Below are 25,801 nucleotides of genomic sequence, written 5' to 3'. Positions count from 1 at the left end.
GGTTGAAAGAAGATGATTTGATTCAAAGTTCATTAGCGCTAGTATTAAGAGAGGTAAGTGTAATCAAATTATTGCGTTGAAGGTTGGTGATGGTTGGGTTGAAGTTTGAAAATTTGTTCGAAAACCACTAGTTTTTTTTTTTTTAACTTGTTAAGAACTAGTAACAAACCCGTGCGTCCGCACGGGTTCTGGTATGGGACGCGCATTTGTTTCAGATGTATATTTTTTAATAGAAAAATATCTGATACCCGTTAAAAAATAATAATTGAATGTATAGAAATATGTCTGATACCCGTGAAAAAATAATAATTGAATGTATAAAAAAGTGTCAGGTACCCGTGAAAAAATAATAATTGAATGTATAGAAAAATGTCGGGTACCCGTAAAAAAAATTAATTAAATGTATAGAAAAATGTCTGGGACCCGTAAAAACATTTAGATCAATAAAAAAATTTAATATAAAATATGTGAATAATAAAAGATAAAAAAATATAATAAAAAATAAAAGCTAAAAAAATTATGATGGAATGTCATGACATCGCGCCTGCAGAACTGGAAGAAAGATTCAGTTTGTACTTAACAAATACAGAATATTCTATGTGAATATTATGTAATCCTATGTGGCGCATATTATGTAATCCTATGCGTTCGCACGGGTTCTGGTACGGGACGCGCATTTGTTTCAAATATATTTTTTTTAATAAAAAAATGTTTGATTACCCGTGAAAAAATAATATTTGAATGTATAATTAATAAAAAATATTTGAATCAGTAACTTCATGTCCCGTTAATAATCAATATTTTGATCAATAACTTCATATTCCCGTGTATAAATATTATTTTTATTTAGGCATTGTTATCAAAAATATATAGATCAATAATAAATTATAGTTATATTTTCAAAATAAAATTAAAATTGTATCAAATTTTAAATTTTTAAAAGAAAAACATCAATAATATATATTTCAATTATTCATATATTATCTTAAAAAATATTATATGTTAATCTGTGCGTTCATGCGAATTTTAGACTTGTTACCTGTGTGTTCACATCGTACTGTTGTGTTTAACTTAAATTAAAAATAAATTCTATTTTTTATTAACTATTTTTTTTAATGCTAGCCATTTTTCTTAAAATGAAAAAGAAAAACATATTAACAAATACGTATTTTTCATTTTGTTTAAGAAAGAAATCTTTTGTTACTTTATAAAATTATCCCTTAGTAATAGTATAGTATGAGCTTAGTAAATTAAAATAGTTACAAAGAGAGTAATAAATATTAAGGACTTCAATAGAGAAAACTATATTAATGCTTCATTGGTATTGTAAAATGACAATATAAATTGCTCCACACTTTTTGCAAGATACTTATTTCGTGCAATAACATTAGTTCTACTGATACAGAAACATTATATGGAGAATGGCTCAGTCGAGATTTATAGTAAAAACTCAAAACAAATTATATAGAGAATGGCTCGGTCGAGATTTATAGTAGAAACTCAAAACAGTCCACTGGGGAGTTGGAATCACAATTGAAACATGAGTTTTATTTTATTAAAATTCAATACACTATTTTTCATCATATACTCACTTTATTCATTCCATAGTTGCATGGCCTTTATTCACAGTTAGAAACATATCCTAATCATGATGAGCCTATTGTTGCTGACCTAAAGGATTAGGATGGTAGCTGAAATTGGAGTATGCTTAACAATAGGTTTGATAAAATCATTCTGCAGAAGATTGCAGCAGTCCCGCCTCCCTCTGATAATGAGGATAACGATCATTGCTTTTGGGGAGGAACTATAAACTGCATGTTCAAAATATAGTCTGCCTACACGGTTCTGACCAATACTGCGAGAAGCCAACATTTGGACTGTATATTAGCAAAACTTTGAAAAAAGATAAATTAGTTTAATTGAAGATTACCTTTGCCAACCCAAACTCTGTAAGCTTGACTGAACCATTTTTCATCAACCAATATATTAGAACACTTGATGTATGCAAAAACTTGAGAATTATTTAAATAGACATCAGTGCTCAATCAATGCTTATCAATTCAATTCCAATGAGTTGTTTAAGACTTGCCAAAACCTGCATAAAATCAATCAGTGCATATCAGTTCAATTCACATAGCATAACCATTTATTTTATATATCACTTAGCCTTTACAAAATACCAGTAATAAAACCAGTATTAATACCAATATTAAAATCATCATTTGCACATATGTAGTACTCCCGCCATTCGGTTGACGAAGATAATTCGGAACAAACCAACTACGATGATTGACTTCATCCTGCTAAAAGGTTTTTGTCACTCATACAACAATGACTCATCTCAAACTACACCACAAGATAAGCAATATAAAAGACAAATTTGCTATGGGCTCATAGTTTCCGAATCTACAAATCTATATAAAAGAGGATAATCTAAAAGTGAAGCTCACTGTACACCTTGCATAAAAGCACAATTCCATGAATATTTTACCTTTATTTTCATTTCTATTGTCTGTTCTTGAAATCCGTTTCAGATTTATAAAAGGCATAGTTCGACGATCAAAATTTCCTTCTTCAATAGACAAGTAAGAATCTACGTTTTCATCTTCTGGTTTTTCATCTGCTGCATCCATGCAGTCATATTGTTTAAAATCGTAACAGAAAAGTCTGAAAGCGGTTTAAATTACCTTGACGCCGAGAATAAGTGTCACCCACCTTTTCGGTAACACAATCCACCACAGGAATGCAGAAAGCAAAATTTAAATTCTAATGTTTCATATAAAGCAATCCGAATAATTGCAATTTCTAACTCTCCTCATTTGAGTTGTTGCACCCGATTGCATCTGGCATAATCAAAACAGAGAGCAACCGACTGGAAATGCAACACTAACAACGACAACGACTCCTAGAAATTAATGAAAATTAATTAACAAATATAGACAACACATGTGGCCATAAGAATGTATCGGTAAATAAGCTTAGTTTTATCGTTCAACATACAAAAACCAACCTTTTTCCAAGTCATTCACCTGCACCAGACCAACCAAAATATTGATAAGAACATGACTCCGAAAAAACCAGCTGTAACAATGACTCCGAAAAAAATCAGCTGCCTCTTCAAATTAGGAGGAGTTCCAATAGTTTTCGTCATTAAAAGAAAAAAAGATTAAACTATAGAATCAAGCGAAAAAACATCACCAAAAAAATGTTGAAGACAACATAGAAGACAATAATTAGAGAAACATAGTAGTTCATTGATGGAAATTGTTGCATTCACTTTATCAAAACTATCGGCTAATATGTTAACATGCATCTCTTTGTAACTGCAATGGAAAATAGTACCTCGTTTTAAAAAAATTAGAATTTCATACATTGATCTTAATCAAAACATAGAGATTGCTGACTCCAAATCATCAAATGAAGATTTGATACCAACAAAATGGTTTTACCTTCTCTAGTCGCTTTTGATTATCTCCTCCAGGCCCATATATTAGACCAATGAATTTGTACCCAGTATATTCTGGTAAAAGTACATATAACACTAAGACTTTAGAAACACTACCATGACAAAGTATGAGCAAAAACTGAGCTGCAATAGGAAACAACTTTAGGAACTAAGGATTTATGCATGCACCTGTGAGCTACAATAGAAAACAACTTTTTCAAGGAATCATCAATCTACACATAAAATTTACAAAAAGTTAATAGATAGAAACACTACCACGACAAAGTATGAGCAAAAACTGAGTAAAATATGCAAAAACTTAAAATTCAAATTCTACAATCAACATAAAATTTGATGATTTTAACTTAGAGTGGACCAAACACACTGCATCTTGATAAGCCTCCAGATGTAAATATTGATATCATTGTGATGCTAAAACAATAGTTCCAACTCCAACCAAACTTCATATTTCATATGTCATAAATGAAACAGTTATATAATAAAAGTTGTAAAGACAAACAAATGAAACAAAGGTGAGTAGTACCAAACAGAATAAACAAATGAAAGATATTTACGACTTGCGGCACCGATATACCAACATCTTCAACACCTGAAAATAACCAGAAAACAAAAATAAAACTTCATTTGGCAAATCTGAAACAAAAAAGCTAAGAAAGTGATTGGTTTGGAACTTTCGTCGAACACTTTGAAGGAAACCTGTTTAAACCCGGATATGCCACAATACTAAAAATAACTCATTCCAAAACCAAATCTCCAAACAGTTTAAAACAATTAGACCCAGATCTAAAATATAAAAAACCCTAAGCCATGGAAGCATTGGATCTGGAAAAAAATGAGAACATCAAAACCCTCTTCATCACCACTTAGTAACAACAAAAAACTCCAGATCTAAAGAAGAAGATGCTCACCTTATTCTCAGATAAGTCATGTTCGTAGTTTCGGAACCAAACGAAAATCATAAAAACAATGTTAGAGATGCTGAATAAATAAACAAATGAACCAAAGCTTTGTTGTGATTCGTACCTTCCACTACTGGCTTACCTTATAAATCTAAAATTTCACGAAGGAAACACAATATGAAACATAGTGAACATCTTCCCATGGTTTATTTCCACACTGAGGCACCGCACGTGGAGCCACCAGAAACCGCACTATCGGCGAAGCTTCCCCCTCCACGTGAGCCAAAACCACCAAACCTGAAACAACAAACACAAAATCGAAATCAAAATCGAAATAAAAATCGAATCTATTTGAAACTCAATAATAACAATGAAGAAGGAGAGGGAGAAGGAAGAAGAAGAGGATGAAGGAAGAAGTCTCAGAAAGAGAGAAAAAGAAAATGAACGAGAGAGAGAGAGAGAGAGAGAGAGAGAGAGAGAGAGAGAGAGAGAGAGAGAGAGAGAAGTAAATGAATATGAGAAAAAGGAGAAAGGACGTGAGAGAGAGAAAAAATTGTTTTGAAAAGGTAGAAAAAGTTGTTTTGAAAAGGTAGAAAAAGTGTAGAATTGGAAGGAAGTAGAAGACACCATCCACGCGTCAGGCAATTTTCCAAAGGAGGGTAAAATTGGGATTTCAAGAACAATCGATTTTCTTATATTATAGATATGTTAGGATCAATTAGTAGGAAAATACTTACATAGACACAACCATAACACCTGTACTTACACACAACCAATCATATTTTTTTATTAATTAAAAATTAAAAATAAAATTATGTCTCTCCTCTTTTATCTCAACCACCCCCATGATGCCAATTAAAAACGAAATTAAAATTTAAATACATTTAAATTCTCTTTCTTTTTATTGGTTGTTCCTAAAAATATGGGTTTAAGTTCGTGTCCATGCAAGTATTTCCCCAATTAGTATTGATTAAGATCAATTAGCAGAAATAAAACTTTAATCTCGTATATATTGTAATTAACACATTGTATATTGTAATCAGCCCATATGCATATAAATGTTTCAAGTTTGATTTCATTTGATACACAACATTATACACAAATACCTTTTCAATATGATATTATAAGGTGTAGGTTTCATGATCCTTTCCTATTTGCCCTAGTAACCTCGTTGTTCAAAATACACACGTTAGTTGCATGTCTCCGATCTCTGCCACTATGCGTCCAATCAGCGGTGTAACACTCCAAAATTTGATTAATTTATTTAATCAAATTATTGGTGTTTTATTTAATTATTTAGTATGTAGTATGCTTTAATTAAAAAATTATTATTTGATGTGTGTATGTGGTAAATAGTAGGGTGTAGTGAGAGTATTAGCGAATCGGTAAAATAATTAGAATTACTAGTTATTTTTAATTAATTTATTAAATAGTGAATTTGTGGCATTGAGGTAGAAATTACTTTATTTAGAAAAAGTGGATCGAACCCATGACTAATTATATTTTTCTCCCTGGTGTAAGTGCGTCCCAAATCTTCTAAATGACCCCGAGGTATAGTCCAGATGCCATTACACGATTCTAATATTTGGAACTAGAGAAGTACATGAATGCAGGCTTAACTATAATCCCACTATTTTGCATGGTACTATGAACATCCTTAGATTTTGTATAGAATTAAAATTTACTAATGTCGTATGCACTCTGAGGTATTGTATTAAACTTAGGCATATATGACATTCATTTAATTGTCTCAGATACACTCCTATCTTTAGAAACCCTTACATTAAATGAATTTATGAAAAATTTGTTATACTATGTCAACATCCATTTTTCACTCCATCCGAGGGAATTTTTCTTTGATACGTCTTTTGTGAGAAGATAAATAAGGTTGAACTTCATCAAGATTATTCAACATATACAAATGTGCTTTAAGAACTACATCTCGAGCCATTGTCTTAACATTTAAATCCTGAGTATTTTTACCTTCATATCTTCCACCATGATGATACTTAGGAATTCATATAGAGTCTAATTCTAACAAATAGTTTGAACAAGACTCAATAGCTTCTTGTGTGATGTACCTTTTGACGATCAAAACTTTTGAACGATGATGATTCTTCGCATACCCTTTAAAGATCTTCATATATCGCTCTATTATATACATCCACCTTAAATAAACATGACCAATAAATCTAATCTCACTGACTATATAAACAATTAAGTGAACCATAATGTCAAAAAAAGATGGAGGAAAATACAGCTCCAATTGACACAAGATAATTGCAGTCTCATGTTTTAACTCATATAAATTTCCTTGATCAATGATTTTAGTACAAATAGAATTGAAAAATAAGTACAGTCTAGTTATTTTTTTCTTTATTTTATTTTTTTGGGGCAAATTCCATTAGTAGAAGTTGTTGCATCAAGATATGACAATCATGAGATTTTAATCTGATTAATTTGAGATCTTCATTGGTAGAAGTTTCTTGACATTTGAAGAGTACACTTGGAAAACTTTGATGCCCTGCAAACACCCGCAAAAACTATTTTTCTTTTCTGCATATAGAGTATGACATGTTGGGAGCAAATATGTTATTTCACCTATTTCTTTTGGGGATAAAATCTTGTCTTATACTCATTTATGCCAACTCTTGACAAGCTATCTTTTGTATTTTCTTGAATGTTGATAAGTGTTCCATTTAAACTATCATACACATTTTATGCATATGCATCATATCAAGACAATATCTTGTATCGAGGCTAGACTAATATGGAAGATCGAATAAAACCGACCTATTTTCCAAATATTTTTTCCACAGGCCCTTTTTTGTTCTTTTCAAAGATAACATTAATGTGTTGTTGTCATTTATAAATTTCCTCCTCAGTTAAGGGTTTCAGAGTGATATCAAACTCTGACTCACCATTAAAAGCCTTCCGCAATCTATGATATGGATGATTGGGGTCTTAGAAATTCTTGATTCCCAAGATAAATAGTCTATCAGCTTCACATACAGGACACACTTTATGTACCTTAATGTTGTATCCTAATAAATTATTGTAAGTAAGAAACTCATTGATTATGCAAAACAACATCACATACATCTAAAACTTTTCACCTGAATACACATCATCAACATCAACGCCTTCCTCCCACTAAATTTGTAAATCTTCAATCAATAACCTTAAATAAACATCTATATTATTTCTTGGTTGTTTTGGACCCAAAATCATAACATATAACATCATATTTTTGCTTCCTGCACAACCACAAAGATAGGTTATAAATTATGATAAGAACATGACATGAAGTATTGTTAGTAATGCGATTACCAAACGGGTTCATTCCATTGGTGGTAAATCCAAGTCTTAAGTTTCTAGGCTTGTGGCCAAAATTCAAAAGCAACAAACCAATTTTCTTCTGTTATAAATAACCATCTACTTGGCGAATTTTTCCATCACATTTTTCTCCTACATGCCATCTAATTTTTTTTTGTCATTTACATTAGCAAACAGTCTATTGAATCTTGGAGTTATTGGTAGGTACCATATCACCTTGGGAGAATGATTATTTTTGCTTACACCATCATCATTATCAGCACCATTGTCCTTCAGTTTGTGACGTGTCTCACCATACCTCGCCCACACATTCTTCTTTTCATACTCTTTCCTATATATCATGAAATAATTATGATATGCATGTATTTTTACAATGTTTAATCCCATTGGACACAATAACTTCTTGGATTTATAATTACGATTTGACAGCGTGTTACCTTATAAAAGCATATGTATATCAATGTTATTGTCAATCCACTTATACTTAAATAAGACAATTTAAAAATAACATAATCAATCTCCCAAATCTTCTCAATGATCCCAAGATACAGTCTAGATGCCATTCCATGATTCTAATATTTGGAACTAAAGAAGTACATGAATCCAGGGTTAACCATAATCCTACTATTTTGCAAGGTACTATGATCATCCTTAAATTTTAGGGTTAATGAACTTTTTCGTCCCTTTAAATATTTCAAATTTCGTTTTTAGTCCCTCCAAAATTTTCCTTCAAGAAATCGTCCCTTCAAAATTTTTCTTTCGAACTATTGGTCCCTAATGTCAAATTTCGTAGCTAATCGGTGGCTAAAGTCGTAGCTAATCTCTAGCAAATTTGATGTTAGGGACCAATAGTTTAGACGAAAAATTTTGAAGGGACGATTTCTTAAAGGAAAATTTTGGAGGGACTAAAAACGAAATCTGCAATATTTAGAGGGACCAAAAAATTCATTAACCCAAAATTTTATATAGAATGAAAATTTACTAATGTCGTATGCACTCTGAGGTTTTACATTAAACTTAGGCATATATGACATCCATTTAATTGTCTCAGATGCACTCCCATCTTTATAAACCCTTTCATTAAACTAATTTATGAAACATTTGTTATACTCTGTCAACACCCATTTTTCACTCCATCCTAGGGAAGTTTTCTTTGATACGTCTTTTGTGAGCAGATAAATAAAATTGAACTTCACCAAAATTATTCAACATATACAAATGTGCTTGAAGAAATACATCTTGGGCCATTGTCTTAACATTTAAATATTGAGTATTTTTACCTTCATATCTTCCACCATGGTGATACTTGGGAATTCCTATAGAGTATGATTCTAACAAATAGTTTGAACAAAACTCAATAGCTTCTTGTGTGATGTATCTTTTGAGGATCGAAGCTTTTAAACAATGATGATTCTTCGTATACCCTTTAAAGATCTTCATATATCACTCTACCATATACATCCACCTTAATTAAACAGGGCAAAAAAAGTCTAATCTCACTGACTAGATAAACAATTAAGTGAACCATAATGTCAAAAAATGATGGAGAGAAATACATCTCCAATTGACACAAGATAATTGCAGCCTCATGTTCTAACTCATATAAATTTCCTAGAACAATAATTTTATTACAAATAGCATTGAAAAATAAGTACAGTCTAGTTATATTTTGCTTTTTTTTTTGGGAAATGCCACGAGTACTTTTTTCCAGTTACAGATAAAATTAAGAGTAAACTGGCTGCTTGAAAGGCTAGTCTCTTATCTACAGCTGGTAGAGTCCAATTTGTTAAATATATGGTTTAGAACATGTTGATGTATTCTATGAGTGTCTACTCTTGGCCGGTTGGTCTTATTCAAACTATTGAAAGGTGGTGCAGAAATTTCATTTGGTGTGCTGATACCCAAAAGAGAAAATTGGTGATAGTGGCCTGGAAGAATTGTTGCCAATACTATAACAATGGAGGCTTGGGTTTAAGGTCCTGAAGGCTCACTAATGATTCCACTAGCCTGGAGTATTGTTGGTCTATTGCTAATGGAATACAGAGTTAGACAACTATTTTGCGTGACTTGGAGTAAATAATTCATGAATGACTTGATAGAAAATATAGTTTAGAACAACGACAAAATTAATATTTGGAACGATAATTGGTGTGGTCGAACCCTCGCTTCAATTTTTCAAATTCCCGCGAAAAGACAACAAAACTTGAAGGAAAAATTGAGGAAGATTATGCAAGGCAACTCCAATGTGCTTCCTGCAAGTTTGGTTCAATTTCGTCTTGGAAGTAGTTTGACAGTGGACATCTCATAATCAAGGATGATTCAAGAATTTGGAAGCAGTCTGACAGTGGACATCTCATAACCAAGGATGCTTACAACTACCTAAATGGTAATGTTCAGACTAGTGATTGGGAAAAGATGATTTGTCACTCATACATTCCGCTCTCGAAATCCCTCTTATTCTGGAGATTGGCCCTTGACAAACTACCCATTGATGACAAAATTTCCAATAAGAGTTTCCTCTTACCTTCGGTATCAAATTTGTCTCCTAATGCAAAGGAAACCATTACTCATCTTTTCTTCAATTGTCGGTACGCTAAGTAAGTTTGACAGTGGTTGGAAAACAAGATAAATTTCCATGTCTCTTGCCTGGCGGACTACTGGATTTTTATGGATGGGGCTGCTTATGCTCAATGCAAAACAACTATTATTTCTGCAATCACTAATTTTGTTTACTGCATTTGGCAGTGCTCTAACATGGCCAGGTTCAAAGATAAGCTCCTTCCTTGAAATCCGCTTGCAATACCATTGAATCTTGGACAAAGTTGGTTGGAGATACAACATCAGGATGTGCAAACTTTCCCTCCAGGATTTTGTGGTGTTAAAAATTTTCTTCGTACTATTCTTCCCCATAAACCTCAAATTATAAAGAAGGTTTTGTGGCGTCTCCCTCAACATGGTTGGATAAAGGTCAACAATGATAGGACCTTAGGTGGAACCCCTCCACATGCAGTTTTCGGTGGTATTTTCAAGAATGATAACAATGAGCATTTGGATATTTTTGCTTGTAATTTGTATCCGGTTAATGCTTTCTCTGCGGAGCTCATGGGAGCTATTTTGACAATGGAGTATGCAGCTATTTAAAATTGAGCAAATTTATGATTTAGAAATCAATTCTATGTTAGTTGTAAAAGCATTCAGTAAACTTTTTGCTGTACCTTGATTATTAAGGAACATATGGGACAACTATATGTTTAGGATAAGTAATTTAAATTTTCTGGCAACTCATATTTTCATGAAAGATAATCATTGTGCAGATAAACTAGTTAACTTAGACTTATTAATCTCTAATTTTAAATGGTGGTCGGATCTACATACATATTAGCTTTGGATTTCAATAGGATAAAACTAAAGTTATCTAGTTTTAGAATTAAGGTTTTGGCTCAATATTCCCTTTTTTTTTACCTATTTTTTCATATATTTCATGAGCTAATCCCCTCTTTTGATTAAAAAAAATATTGTTGACTTCGTTTGGTGAGATTCATTACCATATTTTTTTAAAGAAGACTTTTCTAGAAATAGAGTAATTTTAATGATGCCTTTTGTTTTGAGTTTGGTCTTATTGTAAGTTGTGTTATAGAACTGTATTATTTTTTTCACCAAATTTTATTCCTCAAAATTTTTAGTAGGTGTTTAAGTGAGATAGTTGCCCAAAATCTTTGCTGTCCTCTTAGATTTTCATCTAGTCTCCTCATCATGTTGTTTGTATTTTGTATTTTATTTATCAACAAATTTGTTAAGATATTACAATGAGACTAATGTATTAAGATGATGCTGGTGTCAAGTTTTTCTTGTAATACCCTTACACTTTCATTTTTTGCTTAAGAAACTTTTATAAAAATAAAAAAAATAATTAACAAGATTTTAAAATATTACATGTGCTATTTGTGATATCTCTATGTGAAATAAAAATATCAATTAATTCATATCATTCTTTTAGAGTTATTTATATTTGAAAAACTAAATGGTAGATGTCACTCTCAACTTATAATTATATATGTTTTTTAAGTGAAATATATATATATATATATATATATATATATATATATATATATATATATATATATATATATATATATATATATATATATATATATATATATATATATATTTTTATTTAAGATTAATTTATATTATTGTCTCAAATACAATTTACAATAAATTATTATAATATAAATTTACTAGTCATATTTATCAAAAAACTAATTAACTTAATTAAAATTTGACATAAAATAAATAAAAACTAATTTACAACTTAGTTATAAAGATTTTTTTTGGAAGTAAACCAATATATGTTTAAAAAATTCTTAAGGAATATTTCAGTTTGAAAAAGATTTAACCAAAGCCATTAAACATTCTCCAAAATGATGCAAACAACGATTCTAAATTCGACAAAAACTATATTTTCCTTTTCTTAATTATAAAATTTTGACCAAATTATAATTGAAAAGATGTTTGATATGTAAATCATACTAAGATTGACAGAGAAAAGCAAACTAACCAGCCCATCAAAAGAGTAAAAGCAATTATACTTAAATGATCAAACATTTGAAAAAGAAAAGAGACTATAAATAAAATGATGAAGCTTTTTATGTGTCATCACTTCAAAATCATGAACAACAGTAACTCCCACAAGAACATCAAGTTGCATGATTAATATTATATTCCTATGGGCGAAACCATTATTAATACTATCAAACTGTTGTTTTCTCTCTGTCCATTGAAATGACTACTTGATTTGTTGGGGAGGTGAGAACCAATTTCACTAAAGTTTATGGATTTGACAAGACCATATCCAATAACTTGGCTTCATATGGATTAAAGTTGTTTCCATTAAGAATTTGAGATATGTGGCTTGAAGATGCTTAAGCCAAATTGTCACATTTTGGATTGAAAAGAGAAGCATCCACTAATACTAGGTATGGACATGTATCTTATGATAGCTAATTGTAACATGAACTTGACATTAACATGCATAAGCAGATAGATTTTTTTTCTTACTAGGAAATCAGATAGGAAGATTTCTTGGACTATAAAGTTATTCCGAGAGAGAGTTTGACTATTCAACATAGAGTTTTGGTTATGAATGTAAGAATCAAGGAGAGCTCAAAGATAAAAAGTTACATGGGAGTGCCACATATCAAGTAGTGGAATTTGAATGATGAAAAAAAAAGAAGTTTCCAACACAAGATATTGGAGGAAGGGTTTGGACAACCACAAGAAAATGCAAATGATATGTGGAATAGGATGGCTCTAGAGATTAGAAAAATGGCTAAAGAGACGTTGAAAGAATCAAGAGGTTTTGTAAATAGGAGTAAAAATCCGTGATGGTGGAATGAAAGTGTTCAAAGTAAAGTTTGAGTAAAAAAGGGATTGTTTTAAAGAATGGTTTAAGTGTAAAAATGTCGAAACTTGAAAAAAGTATAATAAAGCTTAGAATGAAAAAAATAAAGCGGTGATTGAAGCAAGAACTCAAACTTTTGACAGATTATACCAATATTTAGAAACCATGGATGGAGAAAATCTATATATAGGTTTTCTAAAGGAATATAAATAAAGACAAGAGATTTGGATCAAGTGAAGTGTGTTAAAGATGAAGAAGGGAAAATTTTGGTTTAGAAAAAAGATATAAATGATAGGTAGAAGAAATATTTCTACAATTTATTTAATAAATGATATGATATCTCACTGGACTCTAGCAAGCTTGACATTAGAGAAGAAGATGGAAACTATAATTACTACTGTCGGATCCAGAAACAAGAGGTAAAGGAAGCATTGAAAAGGATGAGTAATAATAAGGCAGTTTAGCCAGACAACATACATATTAAAGTATGAAAAATTATTGGAGATAGAGATATTGAATGCCTCACCAAACTCTATAATGAAATTATGAGGTTAAAGAAAATTTCAGATGAATGAAGAAGAAACACTCTAGTTCCAATATATAAGAATAATGGGAATATACAAAATTGTGAAAATTATAGGGAGATTAAACTAATGAGTCATACCATGAAGTTATGGAAAAAAGTGATTGAACAGAGACTAAAAAAAGAGAATAAAGTCACTAAGAATAAATTTAGCTATTTTGCTTGGAAGGTCAACCATGGAACCAATATATCTATTAAGACTTGTGATGGAGAAGTATGAGATGAACCAATAAGACTTACACCTATTTTTTGGACTTGGACAAGGCGTATGATAGAGTGCCTAGAGAGATTTTGTATAAATCCCTAGAGAAGAAAATGGTTAGTATTGCATATATTCAATTTATCCAAGATATGTATGAAGGGGGTATCAACTAGTGTACAAACATAGGATGAAAAGACAGATGATTTCTCCATTACAATAATTTTACATCGAGGTTGAACCCTAAGGCCATATCTTTTTACGTTAACTCTAGATGTACACACGAGGATTTAAATGAGAGATTGGAGACATGTTTTTGAAACACGTGGTTTTTGCCTAAGGAGAAGTAAGATGGAGTAAAGTTGAAGACGATATCATCCCTCCAATATCATGGATCCGTAATACAAAATGATGGAGAAATAGAAGGGAATGTACACCATTAAATTCATGTTAGGTGGCTGAAATATAGGAGAGCTTAGGGAGTTTTATGTGACGTAAATGTACCATTTAAGCTGAATGGAAATTTTTTTATCGAAATGCAGTAAGACCTATGATGTTGTACGAGACTAACTGCTGGGTTGTTGAGAATCAACAAGAGAATAAATTCATTGTAGCAGAGGTGAGGATGTTGCGTTGGAAGTGTGGTAAAACTAGACAAGATAGGATTAGAGATAAAAATAATAGAGAGAGTGTTGAGGTAGTACCTATAGTCGAGAAAATGGTGAAAATAAACTTAGGTGGTTTGAATATGTAGAGAGAAACATGTAGATTTTGTGATAAGGAGAGTAGATTAGATGGAGAAAAGTTAAACAATTAGAGGAAGAGGAAGAACTAAAAATACTATAATAAGAAAACAATAGTATATGAAAATTGTTACAACATGTAATTTACCATCAACCACCCTAAGGCCCCCAATATACCTACACCCCTTAAAGCAAATATTTAACTATATTTCACCACACTCTAACACAATTGTATAATAGAACAAAAAAAGTCAAATAAATATTTAAAGTGCTTTTGACAATTAGTGCATTTTATAATTAAGAATTTGAATCCTTTATATAACTTTATACTTCTTCTTCTTTTTTAAAATTAAACGATATATGACTTAATCACATGTAAATTTTAACCAATACCAACATGATTAAAATGTTATTTATTCTCAATCGTCTATTCTCTCTTCATCTTACTCTTAATGTGGGTGAATTATTAGTAAGGATGATGAGTGGTGTAGTGGTTCTCCTAACTTTTGAGTGGTGTAACGATTATTCCTATTTTATGGTTTTTTTAATATACTAGTTGGTTGTAGTCTTTTATTTTATTTGTGTTCGTGAATATGAGTACTATTTATATTTTGTAGTTTACATTTATATGGTTGATTTTATAGTTGTCTTGCAAAAACATAAATGTTAAATAATAATATTAAAGTATTTAAAAATAATCTGACTCAATAGAGAAAGGGAAGAAAACATGGAGAAATGGGAAGCATATCCATACAACATATTTATATTATTAAAGTTAAAATATCTTTTTCGTTTTTTATTTTGAGTTCGAGATTTATATTGGTCTTAAATAATAAAATATTTATATTGATCATTAACTTCATTAAAGGTTACTACTTTTCATCTATTATGTTATATTTATATTGACCATTAACTTAGGTACATTTTGCAATGACTTGCATGAGAAATACATAGATGCAAACCATCTAAAGACATAACACGAGAAAAATGAAAACTAAACACTCATGGAAGATGAAGCATAACACTATTTTTTTAAAATTGTATTGTATATGTTATTATCATAATTTCATTGTTTAAATTAATGATTATTTTTCAATCAAGGTAAATATCTTTTTCTTTCGATTTTTAGGATTTTTAAATGAGGATTATGAATTTGTTTATGATTGAAATGTTGCTTTTTATCGTTGTTTTAGGGTTTAGTGTTTACAATGGATGAATTCATTCATATTGTGATTCATCAAGGAAGGAAGATTATAACTAAAAAATGGTCCAATTCGATCTTGTTAAATGGAGTTATTTTGAGATGTTAGGCATTTTGGAAAATCTTGAATATAAAGAAGTGGATATTATACTGATATAAGGATTCTACATTTTTTAATGTTAAAATAATATATTAATAAGGCTAAAGCCCACAGAAAAATACAAGGAAAAAATATGTATAACAAGTATAAGTCAAAAGACTACAAACAAACAAAAACAACAAACATTGAAAAAATATAGAAAAGAACATCAGAAGAAATTACAACCAAAACAGTAAATAAAAAAAACAACTAAGAGAACTCCGGTTCAACTCCACACTAAAACACCACCCCAATAGAACCCAGCTAAATCTCATACCACAAAATCACTGAAAGCAAAATCAGATTCACAAGAAGCAATAATAACCACATAAAACCAGGGAGCCAAGACAAGAATCTTGATCCACCATTAGATCAAACACATGATACGATTTTGAAGCCAATTGTTGAAAGATAAAGAGTTCAATTGGGATTTATGATGGAGCCAACTCCAAGCAAAAAAAAAAAATACATTTATCCTCTAACTCTTTCGTATTAGATGATACATCAATGGAAATCTTATTATTACGAGCCAACCAAATAGTCCACACCATAATATACCAAATCAGAATAAACCAACCCCTCATCTTAGCCCTAGAATCCCACATTTTATTTGAATATATTGACAAATGATAAAGGTGCGGAAGCAATTTCTCATTTATCAAATGTTCATTTCAGTCTGGAAGTCTCTATACAACATCCACTATGACATCCTATGTTTTTTTAAAGAAAATATAATGGAAGAACTTCTGGATGTTGTCAATTGATGAAAATAATCTTATTTTAAAATTATATCAAGAAGTTGTCATGAATGATCAAGTGAAATAAAATAAGAGAGTAGATAATGTTGTGGAAGAGGCAATTGCTGTGAATGATGAAGAGGATAAAAAAATAAGAAAGTAGAAGAAGTTCTCAGGATTAATGATGATGAACAAAATAAGGAAACAAACAATATTGTGAAAAAAGTTCCCATGATTGATGGATCTTTGGCTATGCTCACGGTAGGATTCACGAATGCTTTTAACCTGGTAGATTGATCGTCCATTTTTCAAGAGGTGAGGGTGACATGCCCATCTATTTCTTTGTGGGCTGAGTTTCTCTATGGTTAGAAAGCAAGGTTATACCTCGAGATGGGCATATCATGTCAATCACTAGAGTGCAACAAGGTGACCCATTAAGTCCACTCCTTTTTGCCTTTGTGTTACACCTATTTATTCATCATATCAGTGACAATTGTAAGCTTCTTCTTCATACCAGATACCTCGATGATGGGTCCATCATAAGGGATTCATAGGAGGTGGCTAAAGCCTTTAACATCATTCGGGAGACCAGTTCGGGATTAGGTATCGTACTGAATATTCATAAAACTGAGATCTTTTGGCCTTCATGTGATGATAGTAAACTTCGTGGGGATTTGTTTCCTTAAAACATTTGGGAGACCGCTGTTAGGGATGAAGTTGCTTGGAGGGGGTGTTAGTCAAGGTGAAGGCTTTATTAAGGGGTTGTCCATGGAGAGAGTGATCAGGGATGTTGAGTTCATGCATCTTCTGCCATAACTAAAGGATCCAAGGAGTCAGCTTCTTCTACTTCATTCTTGCATGGGTATCACTTAACTATTTTTTGGTCTTAGAACGTGTCAACCTAATATCATATGGAGAAAATACCTATTTAGTTTGATAAAGAGTTGTGAAGCACGGTTGAAGACGTCGTGGTTGGTGGTGGCCTTATTTTTGGGACCTTCAATGGAGGGTGGCTTCTTTACCTATTAGAGTTTGAGGATTGGGTTTGTACACGGAAGTAGAGGCGGCCTCATATGCTTTAATAACTTCTATGGCCCAGTTTTTGGAGTTACAGGATCATATATTGAGAGACGGTGGGGTATAAGGAATGGACCTTGATTTTGACAAAACTTTTGATAGTCTTAGTGATGTGATTCTAGATTTTAACCATAGCGGTTTTACTAGAAAGGACATCGTCCCTCCTAAAGCACAACATATTTTGGTGAGTTCTCTTTTTAGTAAAAGTGTTCATGACATGGAAGTAAAGATTGAAATGGCTAGATGACAAAAAGCAGTTTTTGTTGTTTGCTAGCAGCACATGCTCAAGATTTTCTCATTGCTATCGTTGTTGACGGTCTAGGTCAATATATGTCTCTAATAGAGTAATGTACCATCCTTAAACACTGGCTTATGATTCTCTTATTTCTCGGTGATGAGGTTTGTCATGTTTGCTGCAAGGCGTGCTTGGATTCATTTGGGGAACACGCTATTCATTGCAAGGAGCTTCCAAGATTCAAATACTGACATTACTTTGTTAGGGATGTCCTATTTGATATATTTAGATGTGCAAGAATATTTGTGAAGAAAGAGGTGTCTGTGAATTTCTTGACTGACCCACAGGAGGAGACATCGACTCTTAGGTCAGCAGATGTTCTGGTGTATTGACTGAGATTTCTCCACTGGTGGGGCTGAGGAGTGGAGGTTTTACTGAGGGACATGAAACTCTCAAAGCCACTTCAAGTAGAGTGGACAAGCTTGAGAAAGCGCGTTCCGACAATCAACATGTTTTTATACCATTTAACTTTCCCACTTTTTGTTTTCTAGCACCAGAAACAGTGAATCTTTTACTAAGAGTGCAAAGGTTCATGCATAACAATTTGTGTCACATATGACAACGAATATAGTTTGTAAGAGAATTGAATTTGCCACCTCAACTTCAAGATAAGAGACCTAAAATATATATTAGTCTATTATTAATAAAAATAATTTAAACTATTAAATTTAATTAAGTTTAACATTAAAAGCTAGTTATAATTTTAAATATTATTTTACCCCTAACACACAAAAAGAACACATTTAATTATTGTTAAATAATACATATTATTTACTTTTATTTCTTCTATTTTATATGTTTGAATGGTGTAACTAAAGTCTTGTGAGCATAATGGTTATGATTATTAATTTTTATTGGGTGTTTTTTTTTTTTTTTTTGTAAAACAGTGATTGCAATGAAATTAATAGATAATTTTTTTAAAGTTGTATTTTGGTAAGACTTTTTTATATTTAAGTTACTCTATATAAACTATAAAGTAACAAAATTAAAATGTTTTTACTAAATATAAATATAATTGTCAAAAACTTTAGAAAAAAATTGATTTTTTCACCGAAACAAAAAGCACGTCAGTGTTAATTATGATTTTTTTTTATTGGATCCCATTAACCGTTAGGCTGCAGACGCAATAGGTTTTGATTCCCACATGTCTTACAGATGACCCTACACATGTCAATTGGCAGTAAAAGTTCCTGCAAAAACCAAACTTATAACTGTTTCAGATGAAAAGGGCCCATAAAATTTATAATCTATTCATAAAAAGTCTTAGATTATGTCTAAAATTTTTTAAATAACTAATAAAATAATAAAAAAAAGGGATATGCACTGACACATTATGTTAACAAATCACAATCATGTATCTAATTAAAACCTAATTTTTATTTTAAAAAACTAATAATATAGCAAGTGTAATAATTTCGATTGATTGTATGTGTAAAGTTAGTTTACACCGTCAACACACTACCTTTAAACTCTAAAATAATAATGAATTCAAGATCAATTGAATTATAAAATATAGTATTCTATGAAATATATGTTTATTTTATATATAAAATATTTATATTAAACTGTAATTGATTAGATAAGGTTTAAATATATAATTTATGTTCCTTAATTACAAATACATGTTCTGTATTTTTTTTATATTTATTGATTTTTATTTATATAATTTTTTTAAACTTAAAATAAATATAAAATATCTAATTTATCTTTAAAAAGAAATTTCAATTATTCGAGTAAAAGATATAAGATTGGCACTAGATTAACAGAGGCAGGGGCGGAGCTATAGCTCAGCGAGCCCGGACACGCGTCCGGGCTCAACTCCTCCTTTCTTTGTATTCCCCCACTTAATAGTTGATTTTTTAAACAACACTATGGGCAAAATTAGTAACTTTTAGACAAAATTAAGGGCAACATTAGTAAAAACAGGGTGTAAAATTTTTGGACAAAATTAAGGGAAATTTTTTTAGACAAAATTAAGGGTAAAATTAGTAGAAATATGGTGTAAAATTAGTAAAAACAAGGTATAAATTTTTTGCCTGAGCTCCCTAAAATTTCTGACTCCGCCACTGAACAGGATTTGGTGACTTTAGACTAAAAAGAAGACCCCATGGCCCAAAATGTATTTTTAAAAGTACTTGAGTATCTTTTAGCCTTGTAAAATTCACATATCTTTTCATGGAAAATATTTATTCTCATGAAGCATGAAAACAAGAAAGATAAGAGAAAAATATTAACCATTTATCACAACTACTATTTTCATGATTACTATTAAAAAAGAATTATTTAATTAAATTTAATGGAAATATTTAAAATAATAATTATGAATGGTTGTGAGTGATTGATTGTGTAAAACTCATTTTTTATATATTTTAAATAAACAAAATTATAAATGCAAGTTCAAGAGGATATTTTTAAATTTTTTTTGCTATAGCAACACATAAGTAAGTGAAAGAAACACCACATATTCATCCAAAATCTTAAGGTGATAAATGTGTGAGTTCTTTCATTTATAAAGTGTTCAATCTTAAATTTTTTAAACAATGTGCAACTAACCACTCACTTGTACACAATATTTTGCTCAGATTTAAGTTCTGTCTAAGGTTTAAAAAAGTCGATATAATTTTTTTATTAAAAATCTTTATAAAATTCTTTAAGATCTTTTATTTAATTTTTAGTGCCTCTGCGAGATGGATAAATGAGTTATAATTTTTTAATTCATAATACAACATATAATAACTTTTGAAAGTGGATGTGACATAAAATATGATATATTCTTCATTTGAATGGCTTTACATAAGTTTTTAGTGTATTCCCTTAAACCCTAATTCTTACTCTAAGGAAGAAGAATTTCTACACACTTCAAGAGAGAGATTTACAATCTTTTACTAGTACATATATCTATTACTGTTTTCAACCCTCAACTTCTACATTTCTATAGAAAAACCTGAAATTACCATCTAAGGTATTATACATTTTAGGTTTACAATTATTGAAATTCTCATATTATCAATGTATCCTATCTCATCTCTAACTTCTTACATATCCTCTAATCAAGTTATCAATTAGTTTAAATTTTTCAATAATTACAGTTAAATATTATGTACATATTTTCCATACTTATTATTATATCAATCTATGATCATGGATTATACAATTATAAAAATAAAACATGCACAAATAGTTGAGCATGCACATGCTAAATGATTAAATGCCAACCTCGTTTTGCTGGATGGATTTTGTTATCTAAACACAAACTACACCCACCATAAATATAACAGTAATAATATACTAACAATTGTATAATCATTTTCTCAATGATAAACTAAAAATTAATAATATAATTTCACATTAAAATTCAAATCAATGAACACAAACAAGTCGGTGGATAATAATAAGAAAACACAAAGCTGAGGAACCAAAGCATGCATTTCACCTCTCATGTCACACATCCCTAGACTAGTAGAGGTGACTGATATGAAAAGTCAAGCTTTATATATTATATATATTTATAAATAAATAAATATAAATATATAAACTTTAACCTTTAACCTTTCTATATACATATTCTTGTCTTTTTCATAAACTTCATCTCATCAAGACATCAACCATATCTTGGAATCCAAATTCTTCTCTTTTTCACTCATTTTGCAATTAGAATAATAATACTCTCACATGCAAGCTTTGTAAATAAATTATTTTTTCCACTTGAAAAGATGAAAGGCCTAGTCTTATCTTTTTTTTTTTTCTTTTCATCATCAATCTACTCAACATCATCACTCACTACTGAGTTTTCGAGTGATCATGTCTTGTATATAGTGAAATGTACTTGTTTCAACTATTGCAACCTTCTGTTCCTCAGCTTTCTGTCCCATCCACCAATATTCCAAAACGAATGTGGGACTCAGTTTGGTTTGCTTCCAATCAACCAACCAGCACTCTTTCTCTTTTTTCACTCTACTAATAATTTTTCTCTCTCTGCCTCTTCTGGTAAATAACAAGAAAAAAAGTTGAATTTGTATTACCTACAATCTACATAATACATGCATTCAAATAGTGGATATATTTAAACTCTTGAATTCGATCGTTTTTATATAATAAACGAACGAATTCAAGAGTTTACGTATAAAAGACTAATTGAATGTGTTTTATATCGGCTGCAGACAATATAAATTCAAAAAATATAACTGTTGAAATAACAACGAAAATATGAGACATGAAAAATATATTTAGTCATGAATATTTAAAAGCAAAATAAAGAACAAATATTGTATTTTTCTGTCTCTAAATTTTTGTTGCTATTTCAACTTTTTCTATAGTAAAGAAAAAATGAAAATTCTTAAATATGTTTCCCTCACAAGACACACTTCAAATGAGATGATAAGAAAGAACCAAACATGACCTTGAATAGTATAGCACCTTCACCAAATAATAGTAAAAAGCAAGATTGAAAATTAGGTCTCTTTTTTGTGAGGAAGATATAAGATATTGGTTTCTTCTAGGTGCATGCATTCAAATTCTAGGTCTTGTTTTCATAATAACCTTCTTTTATTTGGTTCTTCAAATGAGTTGTTGGCATTATTGTTGTTGTTGTTGTTGTTGTTGTTGTCACCTGACCAGTCAAAGAGATGAAATGCATCTAAACTCTTGGATTGATGATCTCTTTGATGAATAATATCATTGCTTGAATTACCACCAAAACCTTGATTAAACAATAGGTCTAATGGATCAGCTTCAATTTCACCTAACTCAGCAAAAAAATCCTCATGACTTTGATTATTTTCCATCAAACAAGGCTTATAAGAAAGTGCATCATTGAATTCTACTCCTTCATCCATCTCAATTTGCAACTTCTCTATATCTTCCATACTCTCTTCCTTCACACTGTTAACAACTGGTGAATCATTTCCATTTCCATCACTCTCTTGATGTTGTTCTTCTTTTGTCTTTGTTGTTGTTGTTGTTGTTGTTGTTGTTGTGTCAGTTTGTGGTTGAGATGAAGTTTCTGAGCTTTTCATGGAAGTGCTGTTTTTGGAGGGTTGAGATCTTGTTGAACCTGCTAAAGCATTTCTTTGTGTTGGCCATGGATGATTGTGTTCTGAAGTGTAGGTTATAACTAACATGTTTGGATCTGTTCTGCTTCTCTCAACTTGTTTCCTTGCCGAACAACCCTTTGAACTGCTGCATCTGTAATAACCCCTAATAACACCAAAAAAAATTCAATAAGAAACCTAAAATCCAATGAAAAAATGAACTAATTCAAATAAATATAAGAATCTTGTTCAAATTTAAACTAAAACAAAGTTACATAACTTAATAAATCTCAAATCTCAGTAGATCGAGGCAGCAAAACCAGTCAGACATTTACAATATTCGTCACATAAAATAATAGTAAGTAGTGAGTAAGATTTCTTAATTGAAAAACTAATTAGCCTAGTTGTTTTTTTAAAATCCCTATGTATAGCAACTAACAATATTCAATGTTGAAGCTAGAAATATGGAAGGAACATAATAGTACATTACAAGGAAATGATTTAATTTAAGTTAAAGTCAAGTCAACATGATGATTTAATACTAATAACATTAAGAAGCTAAATCTCAATGTGTTTTTAATTCTTAAATTATTATGTACTTGTAGTTCTGAAAAATTTCTAACTAATTTACCTTGGATAAGGTGAACCTTTAATGGGTTTCTGACCATATTTTCTCCAAGCCCACAAATCTGAAGGAACAACTTCACCAGTTTGTCTACTGTTTGCAGCTGCTGGTGCAGGAATACAAACCACCTTTTTTGCCTGATTCTTTCTACAATTAATCATTACATCAAAATAATCACTTACCATTTATAAAGAGATATAGAAATTTTTACAAAAAATAAAAACTATAAGCTAGGTGTTTTTGTTGATGAAATTCAAAGAAAAAGGAGTTTTTTCAGGTGATTATGTAAGAAAAATAGTTTTAAGTTTTAACATGAGTTGCTTGAAAGGTCAGTTTCTATGACAAGAAGCTAACACTACTTTTCAGGTGAAATGAATTTTTAAAAGTTATAAAAAGCCTCAAAGAAATTAAACCACATGTTATAGTCTTTATATTATCATCAACTCATCAACAGTGTCACATGAATATATAGTCAAAATTTTGTTAATTCTCACAAGAAAATGAAAGAAAGTGCCTAACTATTGCCAAACCCTACTTTGTCTACAGTAATTCAAAAAAGTGATTAATTCATGATTTCATTTATGAAATTAATTATAGTATTAGTAGCATAACATATAACATGGAGAAGCATATAAATTAATTAGATGACATTAATTATTATATTATTTAATGATATCTTACCTTCGTTTAAGGCCTGTATTATTCCTTGAAGATGAGATCTGAACTGTTCCTGATCCTGTGTTGTCTAGAAGAGAATCCTTAGCATTAATATTGATGTTGGTTGAAACAGCAACAACAGGTTTAATTTGCCTTGGAGAAGGTGCCATGGTGGAAGAAGAAGATTCATAATTTGATAGCTTTGTTGCATTAGGAGAGATCTGAATCATGTTTGAGAATATGTTCTTACATGGCCTTGAACCTGATCTCATCATCTCATGATGATTATGATTATGATGATGATCTTGATCAAGTGCAAAAACAGAAGCAGAAGCAGAAAGAGAAGAAGATGATGAAGTAGTAACGCTAACACCAGAAGCTGCTGCAACATCAATTATACTACTAGTTGGGATGTTGAAGTAGGAAGAAGAAGGTATATGATCAAGCTCTTGTAGAAATGGATCTCTTAAAGTTGAGAATAATGGATCACCAAAGATGTTCATGTTCATGTTCATGTTGATGTTGTTTGTTGATCCTGATCTGTTGTCTTCAAGAATAGAATTAGAGAAACTCATAGGTTGATGATGCTGATGATGTTGATGATGAGGATGCCACTGATTATCATCATGATGATGTTGTAAGAGAGGTTCAGAAGATGATGATGAAGTGATTGTACTATATGCTCCAGCTCCAGTACCAGTAGCTCTGATTATGTCAGTTAAATCACCTTGGTAATTGTCCATACTTGTTGTTGATGACACAAAGATACTACTACACATAGTTAAGGGAAAAACAAGAGTTTCTTCTTATACATGTTTTGAAGCACATATATAGGTATTTTGGGTATTAAGGAGGAAAGAAAAAGAAAGTTAATAAGGGGACAGGTTTGAAACTGAAACTGATTCTTGTGTTGTTAATAAGAAAGAAACAAAAGAAAAAGAGAAAGATGAGTTTATAGAAAGAGAAAGAGAGTCGCTGACTTTTCACATCTCCATTCCATACGCAACATGGAGAGAGAGAGAGAGGGATAGTTTTTTAAATTTACATAAATAATTGGCATAGACTAATTAAATAAACACAACTGCAGAGTGGGAGAGATTTATTCTATACAATATTTTTTTTGGGCTAGAATAAATGAAATGACGCAGATTTGAATCTGTATCTTTATATTTGATATCTCTGCTCAACTATATAAGTGAAATGACGCAGACTCAAATCTCTGTCTTTATATTTGATGTTTCTGTTCAACTATCAACTGAATTAGTTTGTGTCTGATGTTGTTTCAGGATTACAGTTTAGTGACTCTGATATGACATACAATATTTTTTATATTTATTGTTTTTATAAAGGAGGTATATCATTCTGCAACTTACAAGTATTTTATTATTATGGATTACTATAGAATATGATTAA

General features: G+C 30.7%; 1 protein-coding gene and 1 long non-coding RNA gene across 2 annotated transcripts; both read right to left on the bottom strand.

The window, feature by feature from the left end:
- Positions 1–1,613: 1,613 nt before the first annotated feature.
- Positions 1,614–3,253, bottom strand: LOC131637951 (uncharacterized). The gene is made up of 5 exons (XR_009294544.1): positions 3,011–3,253; positions 2,716–2,905; positions 2,492–2,620; positions 2,205–2,300; positions 1,614–2,095 (listed from the first exon to the last, which is right to left on the bottom strand). It is a non-coding gene; the product is annotated as an uncharacterized LOC131637951 (long non-coding RNA).
- Positions 3,254–20,877: 17,624 nt separating this feature from the next.
- Positions 20,878–25,433, bottom strand: LOC131637947 (probable WRKY transcription factor 14). The gene is made up of 3 exons (XM_058908512.1): positions 24,413–25,433; positions 23,738–23,878; positions 20,878–23,272 (listed from the first exon to the last, which is right to left on the bottom strand). The coding sequence occupies exons 1-3, from the start codon at positions 25,165–25,167 to the stop codon at positions 22,606–22,608; spliced, it is 1,563 nt and encodes a 520-aa protein (XP_058764495.1). The 5' UTR covers positions 25,168–25,433; the 3' UTR covers positions 20,878–22,605.
- Positions 25,434–25,801: the final 368 nt, after the last annotated feature.

Source organism: Vicia villosa, unplaced genomic scaffold (genome assembly GCF_029867415.1).
Source record: "Vicia villosa cultivar HV-30 ecotype Madison, WI unplaced genomic scaffold, Vvil1.0 ctg.002117F_1_1, whole genome shotgun sequence".
In the NCBI taxonomy this organism is placed as follows: Eukaryota; Viridiplantae; Streptophyta; class Magnoliopsida; order Fabales; family Fabaceae; genus Vicia; species Vicia villosa.
Note: the sequence above shows the minus strand (reverse complement) of the source record. Positions and strands in the feature narration are given on the sequence as shown.

What these genes read in the sequence shown, in the direction of transcription:
- LOC131637947 (XM_058908512.1), bottom strand. Translation starts at nt 25,167, where the DNA reads ATGTGTAGTAGTATCTTTGTGTCATCAACAACAAGTATGGACAATTAC. An exon ending in AATACAGGCCTTAAACGAAG is followed by an intron (nt 23,879 to 24,412) that starts GTAAGATATCAT and finishes GATTAATTGTAG; the next exon opens with AAAGAATCAGGCAAAAAAGG. An exon ending in AAAGGTTCACCTTATCCAAG is followed by an intron (nt 23,273 to 23,737) that starts GTAAATTAGTTA and finishes TGGTGTTATTAG; the next exon opens with GGGTTATTACAGATGCAGCA.